Source organism: Paramisgurnus dabryanus, chromosome 9 (assembly GCF_030506205.2).
Source record: "Paramisgurnus dabryanus chromosome 9, PD_genome_1.1, whole genome shotgun sequence".
NCBI lineage: Eukaryota > Metazoa > Chordata > Actinopteri > Cypriniformes > Cobitidae > Paramisgurnus > Paramisgurnus dabryanus.
This window is the reverse complement of record NC_133345.1, coordinates 31,743,278-31,759,583: the sequence shown is the minus strand read 5'-3', so window position 1 is coordinate 31,759,583 and position 16,306 is coordinate 31,743,278. Positions and strand designations below refer to the sequence as shown.

General features: G+C 34.7%; 1 protein-coding gene across 1 annotated transcript in view; it reads left to right on the top strand.

Annotated features, from left to right (window-relative positions):
- myo7aa (myosin VIIAa) overlaps positions 1-16,306 on the top strand; it is a 57,288-nt gene that overhangs the window by 23,497 nt on the left and 17,485 nt on the right. Inside the window, exons 8-26 of the mRNA XM_073815792.1 lie at positions 608-750; positions 825-938; positions 1,271-1,424; positions 3,028-3,104; positions 4,065-4,184; positions 4,269-4,411; positions 5,136-5,346; positions 6,720-6,855; positions 7,249-7,355; positions 10,104-10,241; positions 10,320-10,478; positions 10,597-10,689; positions 12,954-13,048; positions 13,185-13,269; positions 13,355-13,573; positions 13,837-14,154; positions 14,254-14,457; positions 14,589-14,765; positions 15,986-16,075. Coding sequence (XP_073671893.1) covers positions 608-750; positions 825-938; positions 1,271-1,424; positions 3,028-3,104; positions 4,065-4,184; positions 4,269-4,411; positions 5,136-5,346; positions 6,720-6,855; positions 7,249-7,355; positions 10,104-10,241; positions 10,320-10,478; positions 10,597-10,689; positions 12,954-13,048; positions 13,185-13,269; positions 13,355-13,573; positions 13,837-14,154; positions 14,254-14,457; positions 14,589-14,765; positions 15,986-16,075 — 2,783 coding nt within the window. The remainder of the gene's footprint in view (positions 1-607; positions 751-824; positions 939-1,270; positions 1,425-3,027; positions 3,105-4,064; positions 4,185-4,268; positions 4,412-5,135; positions 5,347-6,719; positions 6,856-7,248; positions 7,356-10,103; positions 10,242-10,319; positions 10,479-10,596; positions 10,690-12,953; positions 13,049-13,184; positions 13,270-13,354; positions 13,574-13,836; positions 14,155-14,253; positions 14,458-14,588; positions 14,766-15,985; positions 16,076-16,306) is intronic.

The following is a 16,306-nucleotide window of genomic DNA, read 5'->3' as shown; positions in this document are numbered from 1 at the left end:
TTTTGGAAAAGTTGCTGGCAATCATTTTTGTTGTTATTTTTTACAAAAGTTTCACAAAATTCCTTCCAGAAAAATTTTCTTCTAAAAATATATAAACATACACAAATATATCAAATGAAAGAACAGTCCATCTGCTTTCAAACAAACAATAAACAAACAAACAAACAAATAAACAAAACGAGAAAAAACATTTCATCCTATCTTTTTATCTGCTTATAAACTTTTTAAATATGGGTATTTTTTTTTAAATATTTTTTTAGCAAAAAGCTAAAATTAATTGAATTTTTGTGAAGGAATTTTGTTAGAGATCAGATTCAGAACGATTTTCAAAACATACACGGAGTGTAAAATTAGTAAATATTTTTTTTGCTTCAGTTTTTATAAAAGGGTAACTGCGCCATCTAGTAGATAATCATGGTATTACAGATTAACATAAAACCTCATCCGGGAGGGACACGTTTTATTCATGCAAATGTTTTTTTTTAATTGATGAAATAACTCGTCAATGGCGGGGAAAGAATTAAGACTTTTGGTCCAGGTTCACAAATTTCCATTTGTTCAAAATCTAGAATTGTCTGACCTTAATTGTGATGGTTTTATCCGACAGCTTTTGGGAATGCTAAGACCATCCGAAATGACAACTCTAGTCGCTTTGGGAAGTACATCGACATCCACTTCAATAAGAGAGGAGCTATAGAGGGAGCAAAGATCGAGCAGTATCTTCTGGAGAAATCCAGAGTGTGTCGACAGGTGCGAAGACATTTCTGTGTGTCTTCTGCTGTGTTAAGAATGGGATTAAACTGATGATCTGTTTCTCTTTTTAGGCGCGTGATGAGAGGAACTACCACATTTTTTACTGTATGTTGAAGGGTATGACTCCAGACCAGAAGAAAAAACTTGGCTTGGGTAAAGCCACAGACTACACCTATCTGACTATAGTGAGTGATGATCATACTTCTCAAAGTGAATGTTCCCAGCAAACCAAGAACGTCTAAAACAAGGACATTTTTGGGCTGTCTAACCATATCCCGAAAATAAATTAAAATAAATGAAACCAACACCTTGCAATCACTGTTGACTTTCCTTGCATGATGGATCCGACAAAATTCAAGATTATTTGGGCCAGAAGTGGGTTACTCATAGCAGTGTCTATAGTTAACCTAGATGGTGAAATGACAGCTATTTTTTTGCTGGGTAATGTTTTAAAGCAACATCTGTAAGTAGCATGTAAAACCAGTTTTTGACATAATCCTTGTTTGTCTGGTCTCAGGGAAACTGCACTGTTTGTGACGGTCGTGATGATATGAAGGAATACTCCAACATCCGATCGGCTATGAAGGTCCTGATGTTTACAGATAAAGAGAACTGGGAGATATCAAAGCTGCTTGCTGCCATTCTGCACATGGGCAACCTGACCTACGAGCGTGAGTTTACATGGACACAGGGGCGCTGTAAAGGGGGGGTAAACAATGACGATTCTCGGGGCCCACGAGTAAGAGGGGGCCCAGAGAAGCCCCCAAAATTGTGGTGCTAAAAAAATATTTAATAGTAAAAATTATTTACTTTAAATTATTCTATTTGCTGTTTCCTGGTATCAATTTTTTTTTATTTGTTTAGGAAACACAAACGTCCGTGGGCCCCTTTCCCCCCATAAAATGGTTCAGTCCGCCCAAATTGTATAATCCAGGCAACACAGCTTGACTTCACTTATAGCGCCGGCAGAATATCAACTTGGCAAAACTCAATTTAAACAGCCTGTGGACGTTATAGATAGAAATGATTATATTTCTGTTTTTATTCACACAATAAATATTTAAACTGGTTTTAATGAAAACGCATGTAGTTTTAGGAAAAGTCAGGGAGCAGCAAGTCTTTATGATTTATTTAGACAAAGTTATTGACTATGCAAATTTCAAAACGGTCAAAATGATGCCTTGTTTGTTCTAGTGTTAAAGATAATTACCACACTGCAAAAAATTATTTTCAAGAAAAAAATTCTTAGTAGTTTTGTCTTGTTTTCAGTAAAAATATCTAACATTTCTTAAATAAAGATGTTTTTTCATGATGAGCAAAACGACCCAAGAAAATTAATCTAGTTTTTAGACCAAAAATATTAAATTTAAGTGATTTTGTGCATAAAACAAGCAAATAAATCTGCCAATGGGGTAAGCAAAAAAATCTTGAAAATTTTTCTTAAACTCTAAATTCAAGAAAAATTCAAGAAAAATTTGCTTACCCCATTAGCAGATTTTTTTTTCTTGTTTTATGCACAAAATCCCTTAAATTTAATATTTTTGGTCTAAAAACTAGACTTGTTTTCTTGGGTCGTTTTGCTCATCAAGAAAAAGCATCTTAATTTAAGAATTTTTAGATATTTTACTGAAAACAAGAAAAAATACTAAGAATTTCTTTTCTTGAAAATAATTTTTTGCAATGCATAAGTTTAAATGTTACGGTTAAAATGACATTCTAGTGTTAAAAGTGCATGATAAGGGAACTCAATTTTCTCCCCATGTTAGGTCAAGAAAACGCTGGAAAAAATAACATTACACAGTTTTAGTTAAACGTTCAACACTGCAAAAATTGACTTTCTTACTTAGTATTTTTGTCTTGTTTTCAGTAGAAATATCTAAAAATTCTTAAATTAAGATGATTTTTCTTGATGAGCAAAATTACCTAAGAAAATAAGTCTAGTTTTAAGACAAATTAATATACAATTTAAGTGAAATTGTCCTCAAAACAAGCAAAATGATCTGCCATTGGGGTGAAAAAAATTGTGAAATAAGATTTCTTAAACACTTAATTCAAGTAAAATTTTCTCACCCCATTGGTAGTCAAAATACCATAAAAGTGCATGATTTTATGTAAATTAATATTAAAAAAGTCTCAGCTGTGTTGGGGGCCCTGTCAAGATTCTTTTCATGGGGCCCAAAATCCTTAGCAGCGCCCCTGCATGGACACGTGTAGGTCCAATATTGTGTTCAAAACAGGTTTAGGCTTAAAAATAGCTGTTTATTTCATTCACAGCCCGGACGTATGATAATTTGGATGCCTGTGAGGTGGTGCGCTGCTCAGATCTCACCACTGCAGCTGTTTTATTAGAGGTATGAAGTTAAAGTCCTAGTGTTCTTTAACATTTTGTGACCCAAAATATGGAGACCTTCTTTGATAGGGACCTGGAATAAATGCAAGAATAAAGTGCAAATGATCATATCATAGTGCACAAGTAAGCAAAACAAATAGGCTTTACAAGAGAGAAGACAATCCTCCAATATCTTATTATGTTGAGGTCAAAAGTCATTTGTCACATTATATTATAGTATATCACTTGGTAAATTACACTTTTTAATCAGTCTGTCCAATTTAACTTCAAAGTCTTTAAGTTTACAGTCATATATTTATTGTAGGTTTGGTCAACATCACTGTTTGGTTTGTGCACCCTCTTGTGGCTAAAATGAAAACAGCTTTTACAGTATTACAGCTTTGACTGTAAAATCACATTAGAAATATGAATTTTAAGCATAAAAACTACAAAACAAATACAGTATGCATAATATGAAACATTTCTGGTATATTTATTATATAATATGATATACATTTGACAACTCTCAGTTCATGAGACTTTTTAAGATGTCAAATAAATATTTGGTGTCCCCAGAGGGTACATATGTGAAGTTTTAGCTCAAAACACCCTACAGATAATTTATAATAATATGTTAAAATTGTCACTTTGTAGGTGTGAGCAAAAATGTGTTGTTTTTTTTGGGGTGTGTCATTTAAGATGCAAATGAGCTGATCTCTGCACTTAATGGCAGTGGCGTGGTTGGATAGTGCAGATTAAGGGCGGTATTATCCCCTTCTGACATCACCAGGGGAGCCAAATTTCATACATGCTTCCAGAGAATGGTTTACCAAAACTAAGTTACTGTGTTGATCTTATTCACATTTTCTAGGTTGATAAAAGCACTGGGGACCCAATTATAGCACTTAAACATGAAAAAGTATTTTAATAGCTTTAATACCACTTGATGCTGATTTGGGCCTGTTGTGGGTTATTTTTACAGGTGGACTTTAAGGACCTGATGAATTGTTTGACTAGTCGAACTATAATAACTCGTGGCGAGACTGTGTCTACACCTCTCAGTATAGAGCAAGCTCTGGATGTCCGGGATGCGTTTGTGAAGGTAAAATCTGTCACTCGTGTTATCTTAGTCTGGTGTCCACTGTAATAATCTGATCATCTGATTGGCTGCGTGTCTCTGCCGTAGGGAATATATGGACGATTGTTTGTGTGGATTGTTGAGAAAATCAATGCAGCCATTTATAAGCCACCATCCCTCGAGCTGAAAGCAGTGAGAAGATCCATCGGCCTGCTGGATATATTCGGCTTTGAAAACTTCACCGTTAACAGGTGATAGTCTAGTATACTGATGACATCTTTAGCAAAATACTCATTAAGTCAATTTCATGTTCCAATCACAGATTGTTACAACCCTAAATCTAAATAATCTTTTCATTATTATGCATTTGGCAGATGCTTTTATCCAAAGCAGCTTACAGTGCATTACAAACTACACAGACCTACGAACCCATGACCTTTTGCGTTGCTAATGCAATGCTGTACCAGTTGAGCTACAAGAACAATTTTATTATATTAGTTCAAGACAGATTACCATATGTGACCCTGGACCATAAAATCAGTCCTAAGTTGCACAGGTATATTTTAGCAATAGCCAACAATACATTCCATGAATCAAAATGATCGAATGCCAAAAATAATAAGGATATTAAGTAATGATACTTTGTACATTTCCTACTGTAAATACTGTATATAAAAATATATTTATCATTAGTAATGGGTTTGCTAAGGACTTCATTTGAACAAATTTTAAGGCTATTTTCTCAATATTTAGATTTTTTTGCAGCCTCAGATTCCAGATTTTCAAATAGTTGTATCTCCAAATATTGTCCGATCCTAACAATGGAAATGGAAAGCTTATTTATTCAGCTTAAAGATTATATCTTCAAAATTAAAATAATTGACCGTAATGACTGGTTTTGGGTCACATATGTTCTTCCTTTTGCATGTCTGTAATGTGGCGACCTTCATCGATTCATTTCTTTCTCTCCTTCAGCTTTGAACAGCTGTGTATCAACTTTGCCAATGAGAACCTGCAGCAGTTCTTCGTCCGTCATGTTTTTAAACTGGAACAGGAGGAATATAACCTAGAGAACATCAACTGGCAACACATCGAGTTCACAGACAACCAGGACGCTTTAGACATGATCGCCATAAAGCCCATGAACATCATCTCGCTTATAGATGAAGAGAGCAAGTTTCCCAAGGTTAGAGACACAGAAAGATAATTTATTATGGGCTGTTGGAACTGGTCAAAATTTAAGTAAAAATGTTTTAACACTAAATCACTAAAACAAACATATTTTATTTTTAAAATGAGTATTGGTCAATCTCAGGTAACTAGATTTTTTTAACATGGTTTCTTAATGAAGCCTGGAGGCATTTTGGTAACAGAATTAAAAGTAACAAGACAGTTTCTAGCATAGACTTAGCAAATACTTGAAATATAGCTGCATAAAAAATGTGAAGACGCTGAGCAAATTCTAGTGATTTACAAATTTTTTTTATAAAAAAAAACCCCACGATAACATCAAAGAAATAATATAGGTAACAGGACTGAACATTAAGATTGACATTCACAGTTATAGCATTAATATAAAAAATATACAGAAATAAAATGAAAAAAGTAACTTTTGGTCTTCACATGGCCCTCAGAAGAAGATCCAGATGATGGATTGATATCTTGAAAATGTTACTTGTGGAACATTCCTAGATTTTCAGAAAGGGGAACGTGTTGGGTAACAGGATTGAGTGAAATCCTGGGGACATGACTTAAATGTGCATTTATCTAAAATATTATGACTTTTTCATAATATATCGTAAACATTTTCAAAGCAAAAATTGGATATTGACCCAAACAAAAATGCAATAAAAATAAAAATATCTGATGAATTTTATGTTTTATATTTAAAGGAAAAGTATAGAGAAAAATGCTGTTTTATGTAGTTTTAGTCATATTTATTTAATTATATAGTTTACATTTGGTGTTAGATTAACATGCAGGACACTTTGCTTAATAATAAAATTAATTTTAGAGTCAGTTTTCTTGCATTTTCATAGACATACTGTCGGTTTCCCGGACAGGGATTAGACTAGTCCTAGACTAAAATAAATGTAAGAGCTGTCCAAACTAAAAACAAATTGCACTGACATATCTTAAAATACATCAGTGACCTTTGTTTCGCCTCAAAATGCACACAAGTAATGTTTTTAGTAAGGCATGTTTGTTAAAACTAGTTACATATCCTAATTAAACTAAGGCCTAGTCCTGGCTTAAGATAAACCCTGTCCGGGAAAGCTCCCCATGTCCTGGCACCGATTCGGTGGAATGGCCCTTATACAATCTCAAAATGCTGGGTTACTTTCAGCCCGGCGTTGTGTCAAATTAACCCAGAAAATTTCTACATTTCACCCAACAATGGGTTACAACCCAACAGGTGGGCTTCGTCCCTTTCTGACCCAACGCAGAGTTGAAAATAACCTTTTTTTTTGGAATGCACAGTTTTGTATATTTACAATGAGATATAAATCACACACTGTATGAAGTGATAATGCTGTTTATTTATTTATTTTGTTGTAGGGTACAGACACCACCATGCTGAACAAACTGAACTCTCAACACAAACTCAACACAAACTACATTCCTCCCAAAAACACGTATGAAACACAGTTTGGTATCCAGCACTTTGCCGGTGTGGTGTACTACGAGACAAAAGGTCAGTGTGCCTTACAAAATTAATTCAAAGTGTGTTAAATCTAATGTATACACTGAAAAAAAGATTCATTCAATTTACTTAATTTTTTAAGGTAAGTGGTTGCAATCAATTTATTTCAAATACATTTAAACAAAAAAATTAGATAGGCCAAACAAAACAAAAAAACTTTTTTGCAACCACTTACCTTATTTAGTTAATTGAATGAATATTTTTTTCATTTAAACTAGTGTTATGTAGAAGTTGGGTTTTGAAATGTCAAGTTCTTTTAGAAAAAGTCCACATTAAAACACATCACAATGCTGGTTGATCTTTGCAACAGGTGATATAATACATTTATATTATGTTATGTTGATTATATTTATGAATGTCTTCGTGGTTATTGTGTCCGTGCAGGGTTTTTGGAGAAGAATCGAGATACTCTTCATGGTGACATCATTCAACTCGTACACTCATCCAAGAACAAATTCATCAAGCAGATCTTTCAGGCTGACGTCGCCATGGTAACATTTCCAACTCATTTCATCTCATTTCAACACTTTAAATGTATTATTATTTTTAAATATACATGGATTGACAAGTCACTGTAAATATTTTCCTCTCTCTATCTTTGAAATGTGGGGTCAGTTTTTATGTGGTTATGTGTCTGGTGCCAGTCTTGTCACACCAGGTTTACTGCATAAGGTAAAATAATAGATGCTCATACTGTCACGTTCTGTATGTTTGTATATCACGTACAACTTCACATTGTGTTTATTAACAAATCCTGGACACTAAAGAGCACCATGCTATTACTTATAGAAACTAAAAGTAGTTTATACTGCTAACAACTAATGTTCAGTAGATCTGAATGTCTTAAAGCAAGTAAAAACATTTAAAGTACTTCACTACAGACGTTACATTACGCTTACATTGAGTTGTTAATGCCAGTGCACCCAACATAAGTTTAACCCTTTACATCTGTTTTATTCTCTGGTAAGAAATAATATGGTTTTCCCCACGACATAAAAAAAAGTGTTATTTGTAGTTGAAAACGGGTTCTTAGATTATAAAAGGTAAGAAAGAAATGGTTCGCTAATATGACACCTTCATAATCATGAAATGCTTGTGCCATTAAAATTAAGGAGATTTTTATGCATGTTTATGACAACTGTGTCATTTGTTCAATTATGTCATTTTTAATGCAAATATGACATTGTTTGAGATGTCTTTGTTATGACAGCTTCACATTAACCAATACATCATAAATGACCACTTTTTACCAGTGATACAAATTGAATTTATCATTAAAATGTCATTAAGTGTTAATACTCTGTCAAATAGTTTTGTAACAGCTTCATGAATATTTTTCTTGACCTCAACTACAGTGGTACAAATATAATTTATCATTAAAATGTCATTAAGTGTTAATACTCTGTCAAATAGTTTTATAACAGCGTCATGAATATTTTTCTTGACCTCAACTACAGTGGTACAAATATAATTTGTCATTAAAATGTCATTAAGTGTTAATACTCTGTCAAATTGTTTTATAACAGCGTCATGAATATTTTTCTTGACCTCAACTACAGTGGTACAAATATAATTTATCATTAAAATGTCATTAAGTGTTAATACTCTGTCAAATAGTTTTATAACAGCGTCATGAATATTTTTCTTGACCTCAACTACAGTGGTACAAATATAATTTATCATTAAAATGTCATTAAGTGTTAATACTCTGTCAAATAGTTTTATAACAGCGTCATGAATATTATTCTTGACCTCAACTACAGTGGTACAAATATAATTTATCATTAAAATGTCATTAAGTGTTAATACTCTGTCAAATAGTTTTATAACAGCGTCATGAATATTTTTCTTGACCTCAACTACAGTGGTACAAATATAATTTATCATTAAAATGTCATTAAGTGTTAATACTCTGTCAAATAGTTTTATAACAGCATCATGAATATTATTCTTGACCTCAACTACAGTGGTACAAATATAATTTATCATTAAAATGTCATTAAGTGTTAATACTCTGTCAAATAGTTTTATAACAGCGTCATGAATATTTTTCTTGACCTCAACTACAGTGGTACAAATATAATTTGTCATTAAAATGTCATTAAGTGTTAATACTCTGTCAAATTGTTTTATAACAGCGTCATGAATATTTTTCTTGACCTCAACTACAGTGGTACAAATATAATTTATCATTAAAATGTCATTAAGTGTTAATACTCTGTCAAATAGTTTTATAACAGCGTCATGAATATTTTTCTTGACCTCAACTACAGTGGTACAAATATAATTTATCATTAAAATGTCATTAAGTGTTAATACTCTGTCAAATAGTTTTATAACAGCGTCATGAATATTATTCTTGACCTCAACTACAGTGGTACAAATATAATTTATCATTAAAATGTCATTAAGTGTTAATACTCTGTCAAATAGTTTTATAACAGCGTCATGAATATTTTTCTTGACCTCAACTACAGTGGTACAAATATAATTTATCATTAAAATGTCATTAAGTGTTAATACTCTGTCAAATAGTTTTATAACAGCATCATGAATATTATTCTTGACCTCAACTACAGTGGTACAAATATAATTTATCATTAAAATGTCATTAAGTGTTAATACTCTGTCAAATAGTTTTATAACAGCGTCATGAATATTTTTCTTGACCTCAACTACAGTGGTACAAATATAATTTGTCATTAAAATGTCATTAAGTGTTAATACTCTGTCATATAGTTTTATAACAGGGTCATGAATATTCATCAATTCATAATGTTTTTTTTTAAGTTTTCTTTAGGTGTTTGAGAAATAAAATAAATCATCCAATAAAAATAATAATAATAATAATTATTATTATTAATAATTATTAACAATACAATAATGGGTTAAGCTATGCAGCATTGGGTCCATATAACTGGAAAACAGTTAGTTAAATTAAATTAATTAAATATTTTGTTAGTTTTTCAGTCTTATGCACACCCCTTCAAGTGAAGTGTTACCAATGGTTCTAAGAACCTTTAACTGAATGGTTCCAAAAATGGTTCTTTTATGGCATCGCTGTAAAGGAACCTTTTAAGCACCATCATTTTTTTAGTGAATAAACAGAGGATATGAATGAGCAAATGGAAAATTGTGTAAGAGAGACACTTAAAACAATCATCTTGACCTCTGCTCACCACTGTTCCTGATAGTCTTTTTAAAGTGCATGTGTCCTCTGTGTGTTTCCTGATGGACAGGGGGCGGAGACCAGAAAACGTTCCCCGACCCTGAGCAGTCAGTTCAAGCGATCTCTCGAGCTGTTGATGCGCACATTGAGCGTCTGTCAGCCATTTTTCGTTCGTTGCATCAAACCCAACGAGTTCAAGAAGCCCATGGTGAGTTAAACCAGTTTGAGCTGTCCAGTTATTTTTTGCTGCAAATTTGTATCTAAGCATACCTCAATCTTTCTCCAGCTGTTTGATCGAGAGCTGTGCGTGAGGCAGCTCCGGTATTCGGGAATGATGGAGACCATCCGGATCCGCCGGGCCGGATATCCCATCCGTTACACTTTCGTTGAGTTTGTGGACAGATATCGTGTTTTGATGCCTGGAGTGAAACCTGCATACAAACAGGTGAAGAAGATTTAAATATAATGTTATTTTAGATTACTTTTATCATTTCATGAGTTTGGACTAAATGTGTACTGCATGTAACTTTCAAGTGATCAGGTTTACTATATTTGTCTCTTAGGAGGACCTGAGAGGAACCTGCCAGCGGATCGCTGAAGCTGTTTTGGGTCGAGATGATGACTGGCAGATGGGAAAGACCAAGATATTCCTGAAGGTATTTTACTTCATGGTTTACATTTATACATTCAAGAAATAAAACTGGAATGTAAGACAAGAGACTATTTGTGACGCATCATCAGTACAAAAACACAAAGATGCATTTATATATTTATGCATTTCTGTGGTTTCTTTTCTCATTGGTTTTGTTTCTTTTCTTTGCCGATTCATGCAACATAGTAAAAAAGTCGCTCTATATATTATATTTGACTTAAATTAGCTTGACTTAAATTTGAATGTTTCTTTGCATAACTCATGGAAACATTAGGTCATTGTTGTTAAGCTGTGTTGGAGTTTTTGCAGTCTTGTGTCAAACTCAAAACAATATTGGCCGCCATATTCTGCTTTGTTTTTCTGGGGCCGGAAACACCGTCCTCTGTCAGAGGTCAAAGATCAGGAACTAGCTTGTCCATTCCTAAATTGCCAGCGTGAGTTTTCCCGTCAGTTAGTCTTTATCATGTTGTCCAGTTCTCCTAAACAGGAAAACTCACTCAGCAGGAAGGAAGAGAGAAAGCTGTCAGTACTTACTGACCGGAAGCAGAGAAACCAAAGGATTATGAGAGATGCAATCAATATGAGGCTTGTTAATAGGTGTTCAGATGACTGACATGTCTGTATCATATTGTTTAAAATGAAGGTCCACCACAATTCAGTCTTTCAGCTGGGCGGAAATATAGACAGGTAAAAATATTCCTGTCGCTCAGAGAATTGCATCAGACGGGCAAAGTTTGTGGGTTCGATCTCAAAAATAACACATGCTGATGAAATGTGTAGATTGAATGCACTGTAGTCACTTTGGATAAAGGCATCTATTAAATGCATCAATGTTAATAATGTAATTACAGAAACACAAGTTTATCATCTACTGTATATTGTACAAACATTAAATCCAAACATGTGACCCTTGACCACAAAATCAGTTATAATTGGGTAAAATTTATCGATTTTTCTTTTATGCTAAAAATCATTAGGATATTAAGATCATGTTCCATGAAGATATTTTGTAAATTTCCAACCAAAAAAATATATAAAAAATGTATTTATCATGAGTAATGTGTGTTGCAAAGAACTTCATTTGGACAACTTTAAAAGCGATTTTCTCAATATTTAGTTTTTTTGCATTCTCAGATTTCAGAATTTCAAATAGTTGTATCTCAGTCAAATATTTTGTCCTAACAATGAAAAGTGTATTATTCAATAGAAAGCATATCTGAAATTATCAATTTTAGATGATGTATAAATCTCCCTTATGGCTGATTTTGTTCTCCAGGCCAGGGTCACAAATGAGTTAAATGACAGTGACAATTATGTGGAAATAAATTTGCTTAGTTCATGTTTTCGTTTGAATTTTTCTTACAGTATACAGCCGCAAAAAAATAAGAGACCACTTCAAGATTATTTTTAAGTTTTTCTAAATTTACTATTTATGGATGTGCTTAAGTAAAACTATAATTTTTATTTCATTCTGTCAACTACAGACAACATTTCTGCCAAGTTCCTAATAAAAATAATGTTTTTGTCGGAGCCGATGGTGTAGTGCAGCACTCCGACATGTGGTGACCCGAGTTCGATTCTCGGCTCGTGGTCATTTGCCGATCCCGTACCCCTTCATCCTCCCTGTCCTCAATCACTGTCAAAATAAAGGCAAAAAATAAAAAATAAATAAATAATAATAATCTTTTCATTTGCATTTATTTGCAAAAAACTGAAACCAGATGAACTAACAAAAAGATGCAATGTTTTCATTTATTTTTCAACAACACAATGCTAATGTTTTACATGTATTTTTTTAATTACAATTCAAAAATTCAAAAATCATAAGAAAAAAGATTATTTAATGTTGTATGCGCATTTATGAAAAGGAGAAATAACATTACGGACGTGACCATATTGAAATTTGCACTTACTAAAATAATAAAAACTTTTATAAATAAAGCTTTAACCGAGACTTTGCATGGGTGTTTAAACTACCAAATATTGAAATCTGAGATGTTTAAAAACTGTACTTTTTGTGATAAGGTTGACATTTGCAAAGAATTGCCATTTTACATTGCTGTTGGATGACTTTGCCTCTCCTGAGGTTTGCTTTTGTTGAAATTTAACAGATACTGGACTGAAATGACCCCAATAGATGTAGAAATTATGATTAGAAGCAAAACTGGAGTGGTTTTTGTGGCTGTGCTGTATTGTGGATATGTCACAGTGTCTTCTTATACCCTGATACCTAAATAGGATGTTTGAATATCTCTCTACCTTTGGCAGGATCATCATGATATGCTTTTGGAAATTGAACGAGATAAAGCCATTACCGACAAGGTCATTCTCATTCAGAAAGTGGTGCGAGGTTTTAAAGACAGGTGAGATTTACTGATGTTTACTACTGATGTATTGTATGGAGGGAAATCTCACCACAAAGTTATTGATATGTTCATTATGGTGTGATGCAATAATAACATTTCACATACAAACATATCCGCTATTCTCTTTCCCCAGATCCAATTTCCTGAAAATGAAGAAGTCGGCCATGTTGATCCAGAAGAGATGGAGGGGTTATTACTGCCGGAAGAATTACGGAGCGGTTGGTCCTGTATTTTTTTTCCAGACAAAAAACAAATTGACCGTTTAGAGACAAGCTTATAAAGCTTTTCTCTTCTGTCCAACAGATGCGAGCAGGATTCTCACGTCTGCAGGCCTTGTATCGATCTCGTAAACTCTACCACACATATCACGTCGCACGACAGAGGATTACGTTGTTTCAGGGCCGCTGTCGAGGTTGTCTGGTTCGACGGGCGTTCAGACATCGACTCTGGGCCGTCATCACCATCCAGGCCTACACGAGGGGCATGATCGCCCGAAGACTTTATAAGAGACTTAAAGGAGAGGTGAGGAGACTACTTAACCATCACCATAATATTCAAACTCCTTCAGATTGTTTTGATGTTTATACTGTCATGTTTACACTGCTGTCTTTATGAAAAACATTGACAGATATCTGATCAATTATATTTATAATTTGGATCAGATTATTCCTGTTCAAACCACAAAACAAAAATGGATTTGTGTTACAAAGAACAAAACATCTTATTCTGCTTAAGTGATACTTAACTCCATCTCAGACCTCTCAACGTTCCTCTGTGTGTCTCAGTACCGCCGACGTTTAGAAGCAGAAAAGATGCGTCTAGCCGATGAGCAGAAGCTCAAGAACAAGATGAGCGCCAGGAAGGCCAAAGAGGAGGCTGAGAGGAAACACCAGGAGCGTTTGGCTCAGCTGGCACGAGAGGATGCCGAACGAGAGAAGAAAGAGCGAGAGGAGGCCAGGAGAAAAAAAGAAATGTTGGATCAGATGGAGAGAGCTCGACACGAGCCGGTCAATGACTCTGATATGGTAGACAAGATGTTTGGATTTCTGGGTACCACAAACTCCTTTCCTGGTCAGGAGGGACAAGCACCAGCTGGATTTGAGGTAAGGGTTTAGTGGCTTGATTTTATTTTTATTTATTTTATTTAACTTTCTTAAGATTACAATTTATGATTTTTTCTTTTGATGATGCATCTTCTTCAGGATCTGGAGAGAACACACCGGGAACTCCAGGAAGACGACCTGGACGAAGCTCTTCCTCTACCGGAAGAAGATGAGGAAGACTTGTCTGAGTACAAATTTGCCAAGTTCTCCGCCACGTATTTTCAGGGAACGACCACGTGCACTTACGTACGGCGGCCACTCAAACAACCTTTGCTGTTTCATGAAGATGAAGGAGACCAGTTGGTATGTGACCTTTAACCTCTAATCTATCAAGGCTTCGTATGTGTGTTCCCAATGAGAGATTTTTAAAAACTGAGGTAAAACAATAAAATTAGATGCCTGTGTATTAAGTTTTGGTTTATCTCGTCCTCCAGGCTGCCCTGGCCGTGTGGATCACGATACTGAGGTTTATGGGCGACCTACCAGAACCTAAATATCACACGGCCATCAGTGACGGCAGCGAGAAGATTCCCGTCATGACCAAAATCTACGAGACGCTTGGCAAGAAAACATACAAGAGAGAGCTGCAGGCTTTGCAGGGAGAGGGAGAGGTGAGAGAGTAAAAAATGAAGAGTTTATGAGAAATATTGCGTGTTATACCACAGGGCTGTTGAATGCTTTATACCACGGGTCTTCAACTACTCTTCTTCGAGGGCCAGATCTTAAAATTGTAAATATTATGCGGGCCAAACTTTTACCCCTATTTTTACCTTTTACACTACCTATAGTACACTACATCAGGGGTTTTCAAACTTTTTGTGTGTGCGGACCACTATTTGTAATCAAGAATTTTCGTGGACCACCTCATAATACTCATATAATAAAATCCTGAATTTATCTGCACCTCTAAATAGGCTTCCTAGCACTAAAACTATAACTGGTCATCACATCAGTACAACAGATTCTTAAAAATAAATTTTTCTTCAAAAAATTTATTATTTTATATTTTATTTTGCCTTTACACGGACCACCTGTAGTACCCTCACGGACCACTAGTGGTCCGCGGACCACAGTTTGGGAATGGCCGCACTACATCCAGACACGACGGTCGTCATAATGAAATTCCAGTTTAATTATAAATCCGTGTCAAGGCAAGGGCCTATACGTATCTGTATTTATACTTATTAATTTACTTATCAGTAATCAATCGTTTTTAAAGGATTCAAGTGTTAGTGGTAAAGTTAAACAAAAAAGAATATGATATTTAGTCACACAAATATATTTTTTATGCGTCCAAAGCCCAAATTGGAGCCGATACTTATGCACCCGCAGATGGCTAGCATCCCTCACAGCCCATTTCTGACTTTTTTTCGGGTTTATTGGCCATTGTCATGTACAGTGGAAAGGTAAAAGTAACCACAATGATTTTAAATCAGACAAAGATGACCGGCGGGCCGGAAAAAGATGATTGGAGGGCCGCATTTGGCCCGCCGGCCGCCAGTTGACTAGCCCTGCTTTATACTGATCTGTCGAGAAATGTTCCACATGTATGCATTATTTTTTGATAAACGCACACCTGACCTGTCAAATGTCTTAAAATAACCACCAGAGCAATGTCTGTGGTACCCGTAGTATAAGCGGACTAATTGACAAATTGAGAATTAATGCACACACTCGATGCTCTCTACTTTGTGTTGTGCCGCATTGCTACCTTGGGTGTGAATTATTACCGATTAATTTAACGTCCCGTCGTCAATTATTCCTTACATGGAAATGTTAATGCCATATAGTCAGATTGATATGGTTTCTTTAATGTGTCCTCGTCTTCCAGAACTCTCACACAGACAGTCATAAGAAAAGCAGTGTACGACACAAACTTGTGTCACTCACCCTAAAGAAGAAATCAAAGATTACAGAAGAGGTAAGAGATGCTGTTACCATGGTGATGGTATCACTGCCTGCTTCCATGCTGACGTATTTCCAGAAGCTTGATCTCTTTTCTCGTTTGACCTGCTTAGACCCAATAAAAACACAAACAGATATGAGTCACTCTCAGTTTCTGAGCAAAAAATTCCTGTAAATTTCACTTTCAGAAGTTGAGAGAACTTTTTCAGTTAAATATCATTGGATCTTATACTGAAATGTTTGAAGG